This window comes from Pseudochaenichthys georgianus, chromosome 20 (assembly GCF_902827115.2).
Source record: "Pseudochaenichthys georgianus chromosome 20, fPseGeo1.2, whole genome shotgun sequence".
NCBI classification, from domain to species: Eukaryota; Metazoa; Chordata; class Actinopteri; order Perciformes; family Channichthyidae; genus Pseudochaenichthys; species Pseudochaenichthys georgianus.
The window spans coordinates 17,490,005-17,507,734 of NC_047522.1; the positions used below are offsets into that span (position 1 = coordinate 17,490,005).

General features: G+C 39.6%; 1 protein-coding gene across 1 annotated transcript in view; it reads right to left on the minus strand.

The window, feature by feature from the left end:
* LOC117465655 (sodium channel protein type 3 subunit alpha-like) overlaps positions 1-17,730 on the minus strand; it is a 230,385-nt gene that overhangs the window by 23,042 nt on the left and 189,613 nt on the right. The window contains exons 20-23 of the mRNA XM_034108606.2: positions 15,178-15,318; positions 14,666-14,786; positions 14,030-14,244; positions 5,507-5,627 (exon numbers count right to left, since the gene is read on the minus strand). Coding sequence (XP_033964497.1) covers positions 5,507-5,627; positions 14,030-14,244; positions 14,666-14,786; positions 15,178-15,318 — 598 coding nt within the window. The remainder of the gene's footprint in view (positions 1-5,506; positions 5,628-14,029; positions 14,245-14,665; positions 14,787-15,177; positions 15,319-17,730) is intronic.

The following is a 17,730-nucleotide window of genomic DNA, read 5'->3' on the forward strand; positions in this document are numbered from 1 at the left end:
ATCACACACCAGATGCATTTTTTGCACATTTTACTTCACAATACATCATCGACATCAGCAATGGAAGACTCAAGTTTAGGAAAGAGTGATATGTTGCCCTTGTCAATGGAAAACAATCCTATATGCTAACATGTGCTAACGCACATTGGCAAGGTGTGCACATGACCAAAGGAAGATAAAGCAATCTGTAATTAGTATTTTCAATTTCCGCAGATTAATAAGTGACCCTACGGTTTGAAATAGAATATTTACAAAGCTCCATATATATTTCAGTTTTGGTTTATTGTGCTATATGCTCCACGTCAAATATCGCCGATAAAGATGTACACTTTGCTCTAGCTTCTCATGTTTGTATAAGGTTTCTTTATTTTATTTAAACCAGTTGTTGCACATTCTGTCTTAACTTCTTATGTCCATACAGATATACAGACATTAGCAGGGTACGTAGTGCATCATATTTTGAGTGAAAATGCGTTTCCCCAGCAGGAGGATTTGTCTGTCTTTTTTCACTTTTATTTATTTATTTTAAAACATTTAAATAATCTACTATACAAACATTCTCAGAAAACCACGCCTCTTGCATACATTTACACCCCGAGTTAAAGACGCCACTACAACTTCCAGATGGTCACTTTGTCCCTGCACACACACACACACACGCACGCACGCACGCAGGCACGTGCACGCACGCGCACACACACACACACACACACACACACACACACACACACACACACACACACACACACACACACACACACACACACACACACACACACACACACACACACACACACACCTGGTGTCTGCCTGCAGTGGTTAGTCAGTTTTGGCCTACTTGCAGCTGGCTGACTGCACCCGCACATGCACGGAAAAACTAAAACACACACATTCAGTAACACAGTGCTGTGTCAGCAAACTGGTGGTACCGGTCCAGTGAGAGGGGAGTCAGGAGGGAAGCCATGCAGCTGTGCGTGTGTTTGGAGTGTGTGGGGTGTGTTTGTGTGTTTGGTCTCACTTCCTGTCTCTTCTTTTTCAGGGTTTTACTTTTCATTTCATAAAATGTCTCCGCTCTCCTTTTCTTCCATTTTACATTTTAAAAAGATGTTTTATTTTAAATATTTATGGAGGTGAAAGAAGAGTTTAAATTACAGACTGTTCTATTCTCTTTACATTTTTATAGAATTGTTGTTCTTGCCACTTTTTATTCCTTGCAATTATCTCTTATTTTTACCTTGTCTTTCATCATTTGTATCTCTCTTCATATCAACGTTTCTTTTAGTGTTTCTCCTTCATTCTGACTTTCAACTCCTTTATTTACTTACTAAAAAGAACTGTATCTTATTGTTTGATATCATTTATTTTGCTTTCTTTCCTCCCATCCAGGTCCTGTATCTCCCCCACTAACACAGCCATGCTGAAGATCAATGTGCAGACTATTCCATGTTTCTGCAGATTTGATTCCATGTTTCAGCCTCTCCTGCTCCGAGTCCAGCTGGTGACAGACGCCACCTGCAGTGAAGGACTCTGCTGAATCAGGACAAATCAGGCAGCGTGTGGTGACAATGTGATGGACGCATCCATCTTCTAAATGAATCAACGCTAATTCAACATCTGCCGTTTGGCAGAGCCTCCATCCACAGGAGACGGGATGAGTTTCATACAATATGCTGCAGGTACAATGACCCTGTGAGTAGTCGAGGAACACGCAAGACAAATGCGCATTTTGTTCCTCTCTCCTGTCATACAACTCTTTCATCTCACGTTCAAACAGCTGGAGTGGTGCAGAAAGGACATATTTCTGTAGTGGACCCTAAAGGTAGCATCTCCCTTGTTCCCTCAACAGAAAGCCAATGGGATTTTTCCATTGGATTTGGATTCTTGCAGAAAATTAGCTCTGTGGCAAACAACAAAAACTGAATGAGTACCTCATTTTTTGCCAAATAATTACTTGTGTAAGAGATATAAAAGAGATACAAGTGATATAAAGAAAGACATACAGTTATAGATTTAAGACATAAGAGGTATAAGAAAGAAAAGCCATTAGAGATCTAAAGAGAGATATAAGATGTAAAAAGAATATAAGAGAATGTAATGGTAAAGACAGATATAGAGACAAGTCGATTGTGCTTAGAAAAGCACAAACAAAATTAAATGTATAATAATTCTTACTAAAGAGAGATATAAGAAATGTAAAGAAAGATATAAGATTCAGGTTGAATGAGGTTAAAATATCTGTGTATTTCAGTTTAAATTGATATGAACCGAATGAAATGTGTGTATTTGTACCCAAACATCCAGTCGTTTGTCATCTGCACAAATAGTATGTACTCCTTCAGACTAATGTATTCTCTGCAGGTGCTTGGATGTTTCTTTGTTGCTTCTGTTCTTCGGAGAGGGTTTTCCAGCTGGCTGGCCTAATTCTGTCGGAGCATTTTTACCTCGAGTTACTTCTGAAAGTCAAATGGTTTAAACTAAATTCTTCATCGAACTCTGATCTGGAGCTTTCACTCTCTCATCACTGCCCTTATGTTTGTGTATCGTGGACAAAATGACGAATCTCTGTAAAAGTGGCTGAATCAGGAAGAGGTGTTTTTGCATTCTATTTTTGAGATACAGTACAGGTTAATACATCTCATTATGAACGTTTTGGGGCAAATTAACCTGTTTTTGTGGAAACATCATGTGGCTCACAGTTTTAAAACGTCTAAATTACCGATTAAATCAATATAATTTAAAATTGACCTGCTGAAAAAACCACGAGTCGATTTGGCTTCTCTGAGATGTGAGTGGACTTAAACACATCAAAATGTTGCAACTTTTATTTTTCATTGTCTTGTGGACCAGTTCAGTGTTTGCTGAGATATTTGACTAAATATATGTTTTATTCTTGTATTTTAACAACTGTTATTTACATATCCTTTTCTCTGTCTTTTATTTTACAGTTTACCTTTTTTTGGAAGATAATAAAGTTATGTAACAATCGGAAAATTGAACGTAGTGTCAAACCCTGACACTTGATATTCCAATTATTACTGCAATATCACCAAAAATCATTACACTTGGGTCTTTCTCTCCTTCTAGATGCATCTTTGTTTCATGCACAGCTCTGGGGCCTCATTTATAACGCCGTGCGTAGGATTCACGTGGGAAGGTTGCTTACGTAGTAGAAATCCAAAAAATAGGTACAGAAATGTTCCGACATTTTCCGATTCACCAAACATTGCGTACCGGCGAGGAAAGTGCGTACGGCACTTCCTACGCCGGTTTCCCTTTATAAATCACAATCGACTCGAAATGCGGTCCAGCTTTTGCGGGCTTCACGTAACGCCCATATTTGCCTATAAATAGTCAAAGAAACGCCCATTCATTCATTCATTTTGACTGACTTTATGAAGAAGATCGCAGGAAATGACGACAGAACAGCTAAAAAAGACATCTCACACCGTGTCAGATTTTGGTTATTTTGGGGAGGTCGAGATAAATCATATTGTTTGGTGGATGCAGTTTGAACCAGAGTAGCAGCATGGAGGTCGGATCATCACCAAAATAAATAAATAAGTGGTCCGAAAAAGGTTAATGACAATACACATAGCCTTCCTCAGGCAGTGTGTTGGTACCGGGGACAGGAGACACCCCCTTGATGAGAAACTGTACTGATCGGGGAATCCCTCCGGAGTGGAGTCATGACGACTGGATTTGAATTATGTTTTTGTATTTTGTGGTTTGTGTCCCAGCTGTCGATCAGCTGTGCGCAGCGTCTCTGCTGCAGCCTGTGCGTCTCACCCCCCCCCCCCCCCCCAGCAACTCTATATCCACCAGTTAGAGGAAATACAACTAATGTGTTGTGTTATATTAGCTGTACAATTGACCACATATGGTGTTCTTAGCTTCCATACCTCCTGTGTTTTATGAGCGACTTATCAAGTCTTGGCAAAGGGCATAAAACACGATTAAACGTGATAGTATATAAAACCATGCTCGTATCTACAACCTATAGAAATGCAAAACGGCGTCAGTTTAGACGTAATTCTGTCCTCCTGCTTACCGCATCATTTATGAGAAAACATTTCATAAAATATTCGAGGTGGTTTTAAATAACATATCCGTATTTATTTATTTCTCTAAGTTATGTTTTTGTGTGCACCGAGTCTCAAACAGGCGTTTGTTAAATCATTTTAAGATTGGCTTTAATCAATGTTTGAAAATGAATTCTTCATATGATAAATGAGAGGTAACAATTTATTTATGGTATTATTTCCACATATTTCTCTCCATTCTTCCTTCTGCCAACGGTGTCGCAGTTTCTCGTCTCTCCCATTGTTGTGCTTAGTGCGTACGCATGGGTTAGAGATTGCGTGGAGGACCGCACATTTCCCCGTCAAGTTAGTATTTTATAAATCGCAAACATTGCGTAGAAACTGGCGTACGCCATTTTTTGAGCGTATATCCCTTTATAAATGAGGCCCCTGGTGTTTATATGCATGGTAAAAAATGATGTTAAAAATGACCTAGGATCATAAAGCTGGGATAATTATCTGCAGAATTGCATTGTGAGCAAGATGACAGATTGGTCTTTTCTCTCTGTTGCCCCAATACTCTCATGATGAGATTTATGATCCTGTTCTCTCTAACCAGGTGAAAAGCACATTTCTTTTTTCTGTCCTGACTCAGCCCGTTTGCGTCCTGCAGAACGAATATTCATCTTTGACCCAGTTTAGCACAGATGTAGATAACAAACATATATGTAGATAAAGAAAAGGCTCGGGGAACACTGGTGGAATATTGGGTGAAAACTTCCAATAAAATCCTTCTTAATTAAATAAATACCTAAAGACATGAGATACCATATGAAGCATGCTCTTATACTGGTGGGAAAATAACTGCTAGAACAAAAGAGCATTTATATCAGTTTCTATGCAGATGACACTCGGCTGTAAGTCGGTGGGAGCACACAAACAAACTCCCAGCCAGGCTGCGGGTGTGTGTGTGTTCGGGCTGGTTTCGGGCTGGGTTTCGCTGTGTCTCGCAGACGGCCACTGGGCTCACAAGGAGGGGGGGGGGGGGGCAGGAGCTCCAACAAGCCGTTTAGGACAGAGAGTGAATACACATACTATACAGAGATGCTGTATGAGAAACCAATGTGAGTTTGGAACATTGAACAATATAAATGTATTTTAGTACACCTCAACAATGGAATTATGATCAGTAGAAATGGCCATGACATGGGCCCTTTAAGTTAAAGTCCTGAATTCAAAATGTTAATATAAAGTTGAAATATTTAATTTGCAAACTGTACCCTTAAGTATCAAAGTAAAAGTACTTAATTTGCAGAATGGCTGTTTTCAGAGTATTATAGAATATTATTATCCTGCTTCTATCTCCAACAAATATACCTCATACCATTTTACTGTTTTAGTTAAGGCATTTTAAGCCAATTGAAGATTGGAGAAAAGTACAGTATTTGCTTCTGATATGTAGTGGGGTTGCAGTATAAAGCACTTACAGTCAGGGAAGCAGTTATCAGGCTCCATGGCTTCCTCAGCCATCTCAGAGTATTCGTCCTCTTCCTCGCCGGGCTTCCTCAGGTCCACTGTGCTGCCCTCTGACTGGCTGATTACATCTTTCTGAAAAGGAAAACAACAGAAATAATCAATATTGCCACTTGCTCATCTGAGCCAGCTTTGGCCAAGGTTTCATTCAGTTTAGGAACCAGAAATATAAAATCATGGCTCTGGTTGAAATGCCCATTTTAAATTTGTGTTTTAGTGCAGGACATGACTCAGACGTATTGTATTCAAGCCCCTTTTTTGAGAAAGATGTGGCTTTAATAAAGTGAGGTTTCATATAAGACTTTAGATGCATGCACAATACAGTGTGTGCTGTGTGCTGTTCAGCAGATCCTGCTGCAGCTGAATGATGAGATTGAACGTTACGTAAACAGGAACCTGGCGCAGGAAACAGAGAGGCTTCACCTGGCTGGGAAAACTGCCGTCTGTTCACTTTCATTTTGATATTTGCACAAAAGTAGACGTCAGGAAATCCCCCGCACCCCCAGCCCCGCATCCCAGCTGACTTCAAAGGTCCCTGTTTGCTAAGCATCATGGGAGTTTAACTTTACAAAAGAGAAGGAGGGATGGAGGGAGAGAATTTTTTGCTGAGGGCTGAGGAGGTTTCTGTTAAATGTCTGGACAAAAGACACAGCAGGGGGGGTGTGTGTGTGTGTGTGTGTGTGTGTGTGTGTGTGTGTGTGTGTTTGTGTGTGTGTGGACAGGTGAACTAACTACCTGAGTCAACAGCTAACTCATGAATACATTCAGAGTATGGGAACAGAGAACAGCCACCGTGACAAATGCCAGCCTTGGACACACACACACACACACACACACACACACACACACACACACACACACACACACACACACACACACACACACACACACACACACACACACACACACACACACACACACACACACACACACACACACACACACACACACACACACACACACACACACACACACACACACACACACACACGTAAAGGTGAAGCCAAACAGACATGAATACTCCCCTAATCTCTGACACACACTTACACGTGAAAAGATTCGCGCACACACACCTGCTTGCAGCCTTGTGCCAGATGCCCATAATGAGGGGTTTAAATGTATTTCTATTCATAAGTTCTGTTGTTTGGGAGGTGAAGGACAAGAAATTGTTCATCGTCAAAGCCAAGATGAGTGCTTGTTAAATAACGTTAGATGCAAAGAGCCAAGAAAAGAGCCGACATATTCTTACATCTAACCCTCTGGATATACAGTATACTGTCAAATGACTGATTCTGTCAATGGATTCTGGTGGATTTGAAGAGATTTCGCACAAATAAATAATCATCTTCTCCATTTTTTGGTGGTTTAAAAAAAAAAAAACAGGACAAACGCAGATATACAAATATTAATGCTAACAATATTAGCCACATATGTTAGCTAATGAACTTTAATTTAAAAAAATGTTTACTTGAGTGGGCTTTAAAATAGAAAAATAGGCTATTAGATGATAGACAACAGTAAAAACAGTTACTAATGTTTGTTTGTTTGTTTGTTTGTTTGAGTGTGTGTGTGTGTGTGTGTGTGTGTGTGTGTGTGTGTGTGTGTACGCGTCATGTCTGTCATCTCTACTGTTACACACACTGAAACCAAACCCTGGACCCACTTATCATTCCTCTGTGTGTGTTTTCAATTAATACTTAATGCATTATGAGGGTGACACACACACACACACACACACACACACACACACACACACACACACACACACACACACACACACACACACACACACACACACACACACACACACACACACACACACACACACACACACACACACACACACACACACACACACACACTGTGTATGTGTCTTAATGCGGTCGATCATTCTTTGAATCAACACCAACTCTGTCATATTCCTCCCAAACACACATTTAAAACTCTGATTGAAACGAATAAAGCTTTGTATTTCTTTGTACTGTGGAGGTTTAAAATATAGTAATTTCTCTGTATTATCTTTTTCAGATTTAGTTTGCATTACTAACTACAGTGTGTGTGATCTAAGTGTTGCAGGTGAGATGTTTTGATGTCGACCACAAACTGACGGACAGAAGAAATCAAAGCAGAGCCTCAGCTGCCCGCCCCCCCCCCCCACCATCTGTCTCTGCAGACAACACCTGGACATCTGTTACCCTGAAGGGGTCAGAGGTCACCAACTCAGGTGGGTCACTGTCTGTTTTACAAGCTGCAAAGACACACACACACACACACACACACACACACACACACACACACACACACACACACACACACACACACACACACACACACACACACACACACACACACACACACACACACACACACACACACACACACACACACACACACACACACACACACACACACACACACACACACACACGCGCACGCACGCACACATGCTGGACTGGTATGGGTTCAGTCTGAGGAAATAAGCAGCAGAAGAACTACGAATCAATAATGGGTTTTAACATATCCGTATAATTTTTGGGACAAATATAAGCATAGTTCAAAGTATATTTTTGTTGGTATTTAGAGCCCATATTTAAATCATCTTTTCTTGTCTTTCGTTTATATTATGATTGAGGGAAATAGAGTGATTGAAGGTGATGTTTGAAGCTCAAAATGAGCTCCAAAGTATCATCGAAGGTCCAACGAAGGACTCAAAACAACTAAAAAGTCACGTAAAATGACCACAAATACACTAAACAACTACAAAGAGATGTGAAGTGTCTTCAAAGGCACAGAAGATAACCACACAGACAAACACAACAGCAAAGACACACACAAAAGTAATGTCAATTGGATGCAATAGACTCAAATATTCTACATAGATGCACAAAAGAATTATAAACAGACAACAAATGTCTAACATCTATAAACTCTGTGTGTCCTGTGTCTATAGTGGAGGTGTCTGTGCCCGGCGTCTCATGTCTGTGAATGTGTCCGTGGTCTTCGTTAACGATGCCACTGTAAACACTGCAGCTAACCTTTGACCTTGGTGTTTTACCGTGCCCTCTTTCAGTAGCTGATTGGGCGTTATGAGAGCGTAAACACACTTCCTGTGATTTATGAAGCCATTACACACAGGGTAGATATTTAATCACTACATAACCAAACACACCTCTATTAAAACTGCTTCTATTTACAGTGGCGAGTAAATAAATGACACACACCACACCATGGAGGAGACGGGGAGATAACTTGGGGGAGGACGGGGGAGAGTGCATCCTGTGTAGTGGTGAAAAGTACTGACATATTTGCATTATTTTCTATTAGAGGCCAAAGAACTGCAGAAATAAGATGAAAGTTATTTATGTTTCTCTGCCGATGAAACACAGCTACAGTATATAAGGAGGTGCAATGTTACAAAGTACCTTTACTCTACATTTTCACTTAAGTAATATGTTGACATATTGTACTGTTGTAAGTATTTTTATTTTCTGTTATTTATACCTGTACTCAACTACATTTCACAAAATATATACTCTTTCCCCAGTACTTTTATTTAACACACAATAATTATTTTAACTGTATTACACTGTACACATTTTAAGCAATATTGTTGTTTATCTTATTTATACTATACTGTATAAAGAAACTTAACCATTCATACCATTTTCAGCATTCATAAGTAAGGAAATCTAATTTTATTTTATTCTGTATTATATATATTTGTATTCTAGTCTAATTCAAATATAAGTCTGTTTGCTCCCACTTGCTTTGGACAGTTGTGTCAGCAAATGGCAATTAAAGTAACATTCTAAATGGTCAATACATTATAGTTAATATCAAGAAGACATATACACACACATACACACACTCTGCTGACGAACGTTATTCAGCAGCTCTTCCTGTGGTACATTATTTAACTTCCTAACTAGGTCACTCACTGGAAAACACATATTGTTTCAAACAATAAAAAAAAATGATGTTGCTGAGCCAGCTCGCCAAAAAACACATGCATGAACAATTTACATGTCAAAATACGACGTATTTGAAATGCCTATTACTGTATGTATTACTCGTGGTGAAAACGCCTGAGTGTGTAAAAGTACCCAACACTCATTTATTTTGTACTTTATTAGTCAGTGGTTAGAACTCAAATAACTTTGTACAAAGCTGTGAACATATTATTAATTTATATATAATGGACTTTTTAGAAAACAGTTTCATACAGTACACCTCCATGAAATACTGAGGAACTTTTATATATATATATATATATATATTATTTATATATATATGTGTACCTATTGTTAAATATTGTTCTTATATATCGACACATAAATCATCTTGAAATATAATAATATGTAATAGAGTATGTGAGTTACTACAATATCTGCATTATATATACATGAGGTTGATGTAAAGGTCAGGTCAGGAAACTCTCACCATCTGTTTATCACCACATGCATTTCCACAAAGGGCTGGGAGTAAATGAGTGTGTTATGAGGTGAAATAAAGAAATCAGAGAGTGAATGAAAGACCAGCGATGTGTAACAAAGAACACAAGGATGAGGAGAAAAAACAAGGAGGAAAAAATGTGCACTCACTCTTTTTTTCATTCTGCGTTAAATGTTCAACCCAATTAAGAGCAGAAGAAATAATAAAGTAACTGACATGTTACAGAGGGAGAATACACACGTGCACGCACACACACACACACACACACACACACACACACACACACACACACACACACACACACACACACACACACACACACACACACACACACACACACACACACACACACACACACACACACACACACACACACACACACACACGCTGGAAACAAAGCTTGATGCTAAAGAGAAGTGATAGTCAGAATGCTCTCTGACTCCCTCTCTCTCTTTCTGTTGGCCCGACCCCCCCACCACCAGCCTCTTATCTCCCTCACACACACACACACACACACACACACACACACACACACACACACACACACACACACACACACACACACACACACACACACACACACACACACACACACACACACACACACAACACACACACACACACACACACACACACACACACACACACACACACACACACACACACACACACACACACACACACACACGCACACTCTTTCTTACAATACACGTTTTTTTGGTTGAAATATGCTCCTGAGTTTAGTTCTGTTTACGCTGCCCTTTCACATTAGGTCAATTTATTTTCTCTTCTATAAGTGTGTGTGTGTGTGTGTGTGTGTGTGTATGTGTATGTGTATGTGTATGTGTGTGTGTGTGTGTGTGTGTGTGTGTGTGTGTGTGTGTGTGTGTGTGTGTGTGTGTGTGTGTGTGTGTGTGTGTGTGTGTGTGTGTGTGTGTGTGTGTGTGTGTGTGTGTGTGTGTGTGTGTGTGAGTGAGTGTGCAGCTCTAATTGTATTTGCATGTTCCACCTCATGGCTAACTTGCCCTTGCACCATGCACACACAGTAACAGACACAATATGGCAAAATAGATCCACTTTTTGTAAAAACAACATGTGTTTGTTTAAGCTGTTATATAACAATACATAATGGAACAATCCTTGTTTTCGTGCCCTTTTAACAAAGAAATGTACACTACAACTCTACAATTACCATATATATATATATATTTTTTGTCCATATATACACCGGGATCCTGAGTCGAGGCTAATCCTGTTGCTGTGGTCGTGTGTCCTGGATCCTCTATCCTGAGTTCTGGATCTGAGTCCTGGACTTCGAGTCGTGGCTGAACCTGTCACTGTGGTCCTGCCTGACTCTCATCAACTACTTCCCTGATGGCTCTCACAAGATTGCTGACATCCTCGTGGATTCATCTTCTTATTATAGACACATGCATTTCCAAACATTCGGTCTATATGCTGTAAAATGTATTATCTCTTCGATTTACACACAGCATCTATTGCAGGTCTGTCCGTCCTGGGAGAGGGATCCCTCCTCTGTTGCTCTCCCTCAGGTTTCTCCCATGTTCCCCTTTAAACTGTGGGGTTTTTCTCTGGAAGTTTTTCCTTGTACGATGTGAGGGTCTAAGGACAGAGGGTGTCGTATTGTCATATTGATATTCTGTACAAACTGTGAAGTCCACTGAGACAAATGTAACATTTGTGATATTGGGCTATATAAATAAACATTGATTAATTGATTGATATATTTCCATGCCATATGACCTTGAAAAAAAGGTCATATATTTTTTTTTTTCAAAATGGTGCCTCCACGGTGAATAAATAATCCAAAAATGTAGACCATTTTTATAAATTGAAGTAAATGGTAGCCACGTCTAACAACATCAAAATGTTATAATACATATTTCCAAATCTCACCCAACTCTTGCAGAATAATGCAAGCCTCATTTATCCGGTTGATGATCACTAACACATCAATTTAATATCTATTATCTAATACTCTTTTTGCTGTTGTTAAGCAAAGCCCACATGCACTTCAATGCATCAGAAGTCTTTGTTGACCGTGAGCATAAAACAAATCAAGAATTCAGGCAAAATCAGGAGGAGATTTTGATGTTCAAATAATATTACTTTGCGGAAAAGTATTCCTTTACAACAAATCAATTTGCAACTTCTGGACAACTGTTTAATAAGGTACGTATTATTATTTTAATATGAGTAGTTATTGAGTTAAAGCCATAAAGTCTCAGTCTTATGCACAAAATAAGAAATAGATAAAAGTTTTAGTAAATCAAATAAATCTGTATCTGAAATCAAGTTTTTATTTTGTTGCAATCTGAATGATCTGAGGACACCTGAGAGAATCCTGTGACACCTACAGGGGCCTCTACCCACAGGTTGGGAAACCGCTGAGAGAGAGAGAACAGGTGCACAACATGATTAAAGAGGGGATGAGGAACTGACTTAGCGCAGGTGTGCTAACACACACACACACACACACACACACACACACACACACACACACACACACACACACACACACACACACACACACACACACACACACACACACACACACACACACACACACACACACACACACACAGCATGACACAAATCTGTCATTTCATGTTATGAAGAGAAAAGAAAGGAATCAACTAAACATCCCCTCTCCTTCTCTTCCTGCTGCCTCAAAACACACACACACACACACACACACACACACACACACACACACACACACACACACACACACACACACACACACACACACACACACACACACACACACACACACACACACACACACACACACACACACACACACACACACACACACACACACACACACACACACACACACACACACACACAATATGAGACTGTTTAAACTATTATGTAGAACACACACACACACAAGGTCTCAGTTGGACTATTGTTCTGTGGATAGATGAAGAGAGACAGGAGGCGTGCACACACACACACACACACACACACACACACACACACACACACACACACACACACACACACACACACACACACACACACACACACACACACAACACACACACACACACACACACACACACACACACACACTCACACACACACACACACACACACACACACACACACACACACACACACACACACACACACACACACACACACACACACTCATATTCTCAGCTTACAAAACACACTCATATACACCCTTCTAGCACATCACATCACACACACATCGCTGCAGAATGAGGGAAATGCCGATCCCATAATGCACTGCCTGAGGCCCCAAACTAGATCTCTGTGTGTGTGTGTGTGTGTGTGTGTGTGTGTGTGTGTGTGTGTGTGTGTGTGTGTGTGTGTGTGTTTGAATGAATTGACCAACACACAGAAACAGAGAGGTAGAGTAAGTCTGCTTACATGGAATACAAATATTCTGCATATGATAAACTGATGATAATATTGTTATTTTAATATCAGCTTCTTTAAAATCATTAAATCTTTCTTTTTAATTTGTACAAAATACAAAAAAAAACATGTGTCAACATTTAATAAAATGTATGGTATGAAAGCTTTGTTAATAATGCCTGCTATTCCTTCGTGGTAAGTTCAAAGAAGCTTACATTTCTAAAATGTAATGAAAAATACAGAAAACTGAGGTTTGAAAGTTGTGGGTGAATAAAACCAACAAAATGTTTTGTTTACCGCTTGATGCACTTGTTTTCTTCAATAATTGTGAATGCTGTGTATTTCTCTTTAATTTTTAACAATATAATATTATATATATGCACTATTAGTCATTTCCCAGCATTAGATTTAACACCGGTGTACACACAAACACACACAGACCAGCTGTTAGAAGGTGACCTCCTCCCACACACACACCTGAGCTGGTTTACATCAGACACAGGTGCAGTTGTGTTTATGATCTCCTCCCTCTCCTCCTCCTCCTCCTCCTCCTCCTCCTCCTCCTCCTCCTCCTCCTCCTCCTCCTCCTCCTCCTCCTCCTCATTTCTTACCTCCTCTTCCCCCTCCTCCTCCTCCTCCTCCTCCTCCTCTTCCTCCTCCTCAGAGCCCTCACTCTGGTCCTCATCCTCTTCCTCGCCTTCATCCTCCTCCTCTTCAGGGAACTCCACGTCTGACTCCCCGGGGGCTATGGGGACGCTGATGGTGAGGTTGGGGTTTGTCATGTAGCTGTCTTCCTCCGGAACAACGTACTTCTCCACATGACGGCCTGCAAGGACACATGGAGAGGTAAAAGTTAAATTAATGAATGAATTAAGAAACAGCCAGAGTTAATAATGTGTCAAAATGAATGGATGGTGAGTTCATGGATACTCAAGCATCAAAAATTTGCAAAAATATACATTTGTAAACTAGCTGATTACTTGTGTATTTACGTGTAAATCTCAATTGATAAACAATGTGCAATCCCATCAGTTATACTGCAGACCTTAAATCACCAACTTAATCCAACAGCCAGCAGCCAGTTAGCTTAGCACAAAAGTTGAAAACTAAGGGGAACGGCTAGCATGGAGCGTTGTCGGAAGGAAACAAAATCCACCAACCAAAACCTATTTAACTTCTCATCTTAAGAGACATACTGTTTGCAAATGTCTTTCCTGTGTGCATGTGTGTGTGCGTGTGTGTGTTACCTATGACAGCTCCATTGGCTTCGGTGTGGATGGTGCTCAGGCGTTTGAGCTTCATCATGGCTTTGGCTTCTTTCCTCTTCTGACGCCGACGCTTCAGGTTCCCGTTGAAAAAATCTATAACCTACATCACACAGATACGAAAATAAATTGCTGTGTGAGACGTTTGAACCACAGAGGTATATCGTAAGAGAAACAATAAGATAAAAGTAGAAAGCAGTCATCCTCAGATCAGAGGGAAGGTGCCTCGATCCTTGGTCTTTTCAATCTATCAAGTCTATCCAAAGACATTTTCTTTGACCCCACTTTCTCTTTTTTTTACTAAATGAAGTTGCAAATGAAATGTTATAATTGTTTTACTTGGGACAACTAATTTAAACTGAGTCCGTCATTGAAGCCTGATTATTTTTCACATTTTTCAACTCTTTTTGAAATCATTGCATTTGGAGCAAGGGGAAAAAAAGACAAATATTTGATCAAACTTTAACTTAAAAATGTGTTTATTCCATCAGTACCTGTCTGCGGCACCAGGCCAGTCCTCTTGTGATCCGATGGATGGCAATGTGCAGATTGTTCATTTCTCCGTCATCGTCCGGAGCCGAAAGGTTATCAGAGCTGAAGCTGCTGAGGAGCAGAGCCAGGAAGAGGTTCAGCAGCTGCAGGGAGACGACAAGGGGAGGAGATTTTAAAGTTTTTGCTCTACGACAATAAATATATCTCCATTTTGTCTTATACTGTACTATATTTGTTAGTGTTTGTGAATAAACCGAATTGAGTTGAAGTGTGTAATGTTCAATGCTTGTTTAATTTAGACACATGCAAACATTTGGAGCAAAAAAAAAGATACAATTATTCATAATCCAGAAGAAAAAAAATAGACGCTGTTTCTGTCTTTCAACCCTCCATCTTCTTCTAGATTTTTCTCACCGCGCGGTTCTCTGTCATTTAGCGCACACACACTTACACTCTGTGGTATCACAGTTTCCAGTGCAGGTTGATTACTCATTGTGCGATGAATAATGCCTGAGGCCTCTTGGTAACTGATCACTGAGTCTGAGAGCTGCTCTTAAACAGATTGGCTTCCCTTTAACCACAGCTGAGTGTGTGTGTGACTCTGTGTGTGTTTGTGAGAAGTGCTTAAAGGCACTTGAGGCGGCTGCAGACAAAGTCATGTTCGTTGTGTTTGCCCGGAATTACACGAACAACGAAGAAAGAAGAAGAAAAGGGAGAAGAAGATGGACCAAACCCTGAACAAATCTTTCCATCAAAACACTTGAATATCATACTGTTTACTTTCAAGCAAATCATTTGGTTACATAAAAAATGTGCTGCATGAACTACATTTGTTATGCCTTATAATGTTTCAATACTGTATAATTTACATATATAACAAATGACAAAAAGTGCGTTTAATGTTCTTTGAATGATATCAACATGCATAAAGAGACATTGCTTTTAAAATGTTTATTGGGGATTTACTTCCTATATCTGTTAAAAATGACAAAAACAATGCACAGAAAAACCACGCATCCCAGTTTCTGATTGTGTAAGAGGAAACCAGGCCAGTGGGTCAATATCTGACACCAGGAAGCACCATCTGACCTGGGTGTGTGTCATAAAGCATTTGTGTATCAGATCTGTATTGATTACAAAACACTTATTTTTGTATACAGAACAATTTTTTAGAGTAGCATTATGTTTTTTCACTTCGTAACATGAAAGAAAATGTCATAATTGGAACTCTTCTATGAATGTTTGTGAATACATTTCTCAAATTTGCTCAACATTTTTGGAGGATATTTGTTCTGCAGAACACATATTATTATTTTATAGTAATATGCTGCTGTTGTATTTTTCCTGATTCATTTTATATTTTGGTATTATTTTTTTATTTTAAATCATTATTAAGTTTAAATATTAAAAACTTAAATTACAGTAAGAAAGAACCTGTCTGATAATGTTTTCAAAGTATGTTTATTTTTGGTGGAATATTTTCGAACTAAGTTCTGATATTTATACGTTTTCAAATGTTGGCAGTACTACAACAGTACAATTTGATGTATTGTATGCATGTTTGTGTGTGTGTGTGTGTGTGTATGTGTGTGTGTGTGTGTCTGTATTGCATATGACAGAGTAGAGAAGTGCTTGTGTTTGTGTGAACTGGTGGAAATGTGTGAAAAATAAACAAGTGTGAGTTTATGTCTATTTCCTTGTGTGTGCACGTGTGTGTTTTTGTTTATTGATCCCAGCCTGAAGTGTATGTGTTGTTTGTGTGACAGATCAGTATCTGGCTGTTTCACCATCCCCATAGTGCTGACATCTGATTGGCTGTGGGGCCAATAGATCAATGCTGCTGATTGGCTAACATGGCAACATGAGCGACGGCTCCCCTAACGACCTTCCTGCCTCCAATAATCCGATAACACACCACTGACACACAGAGGACTCCCCTTTCCTCTGTGTAACTAATTTAATATATATACATGAAAATATGTAATATATATATACATATACAGTCCATTGAAAATATGCTCAAATAATAATCTTTAAACAAGATGGTATGTATTTTCTCGCCACTAGGGGGCAGAGAAAAATGGTACTGATTTGAATAGATAGAAAATATGTCTTTTGCTGGAAAATGTTATATGTTAGTTTATCCAACAACAACAACAAAAAATATCTAACATCTTCCATAGATAGTCAGGCTAGAATCAGACTAAAGTTCAACTCAGGTAGACGAGGATACTCCACGAAACAGCCGGTGCCCTGGAAACACGCTCAAACACACACACGTACACACACACACACACACACACACACACACACACACACACACACACACACACACACACACACACACACTACACACACACACACACACACTACACACACACACACACACACACACACACACACACACACACACACACACACACACACACACACACACACACACACACACACACACACACACACACACACACACACACACACACACACACACACACGGCATTCAGAAACCAGGTCTGTAAGATGCAGTAGGAATTAAAGGAAACACTTCCAGAGCA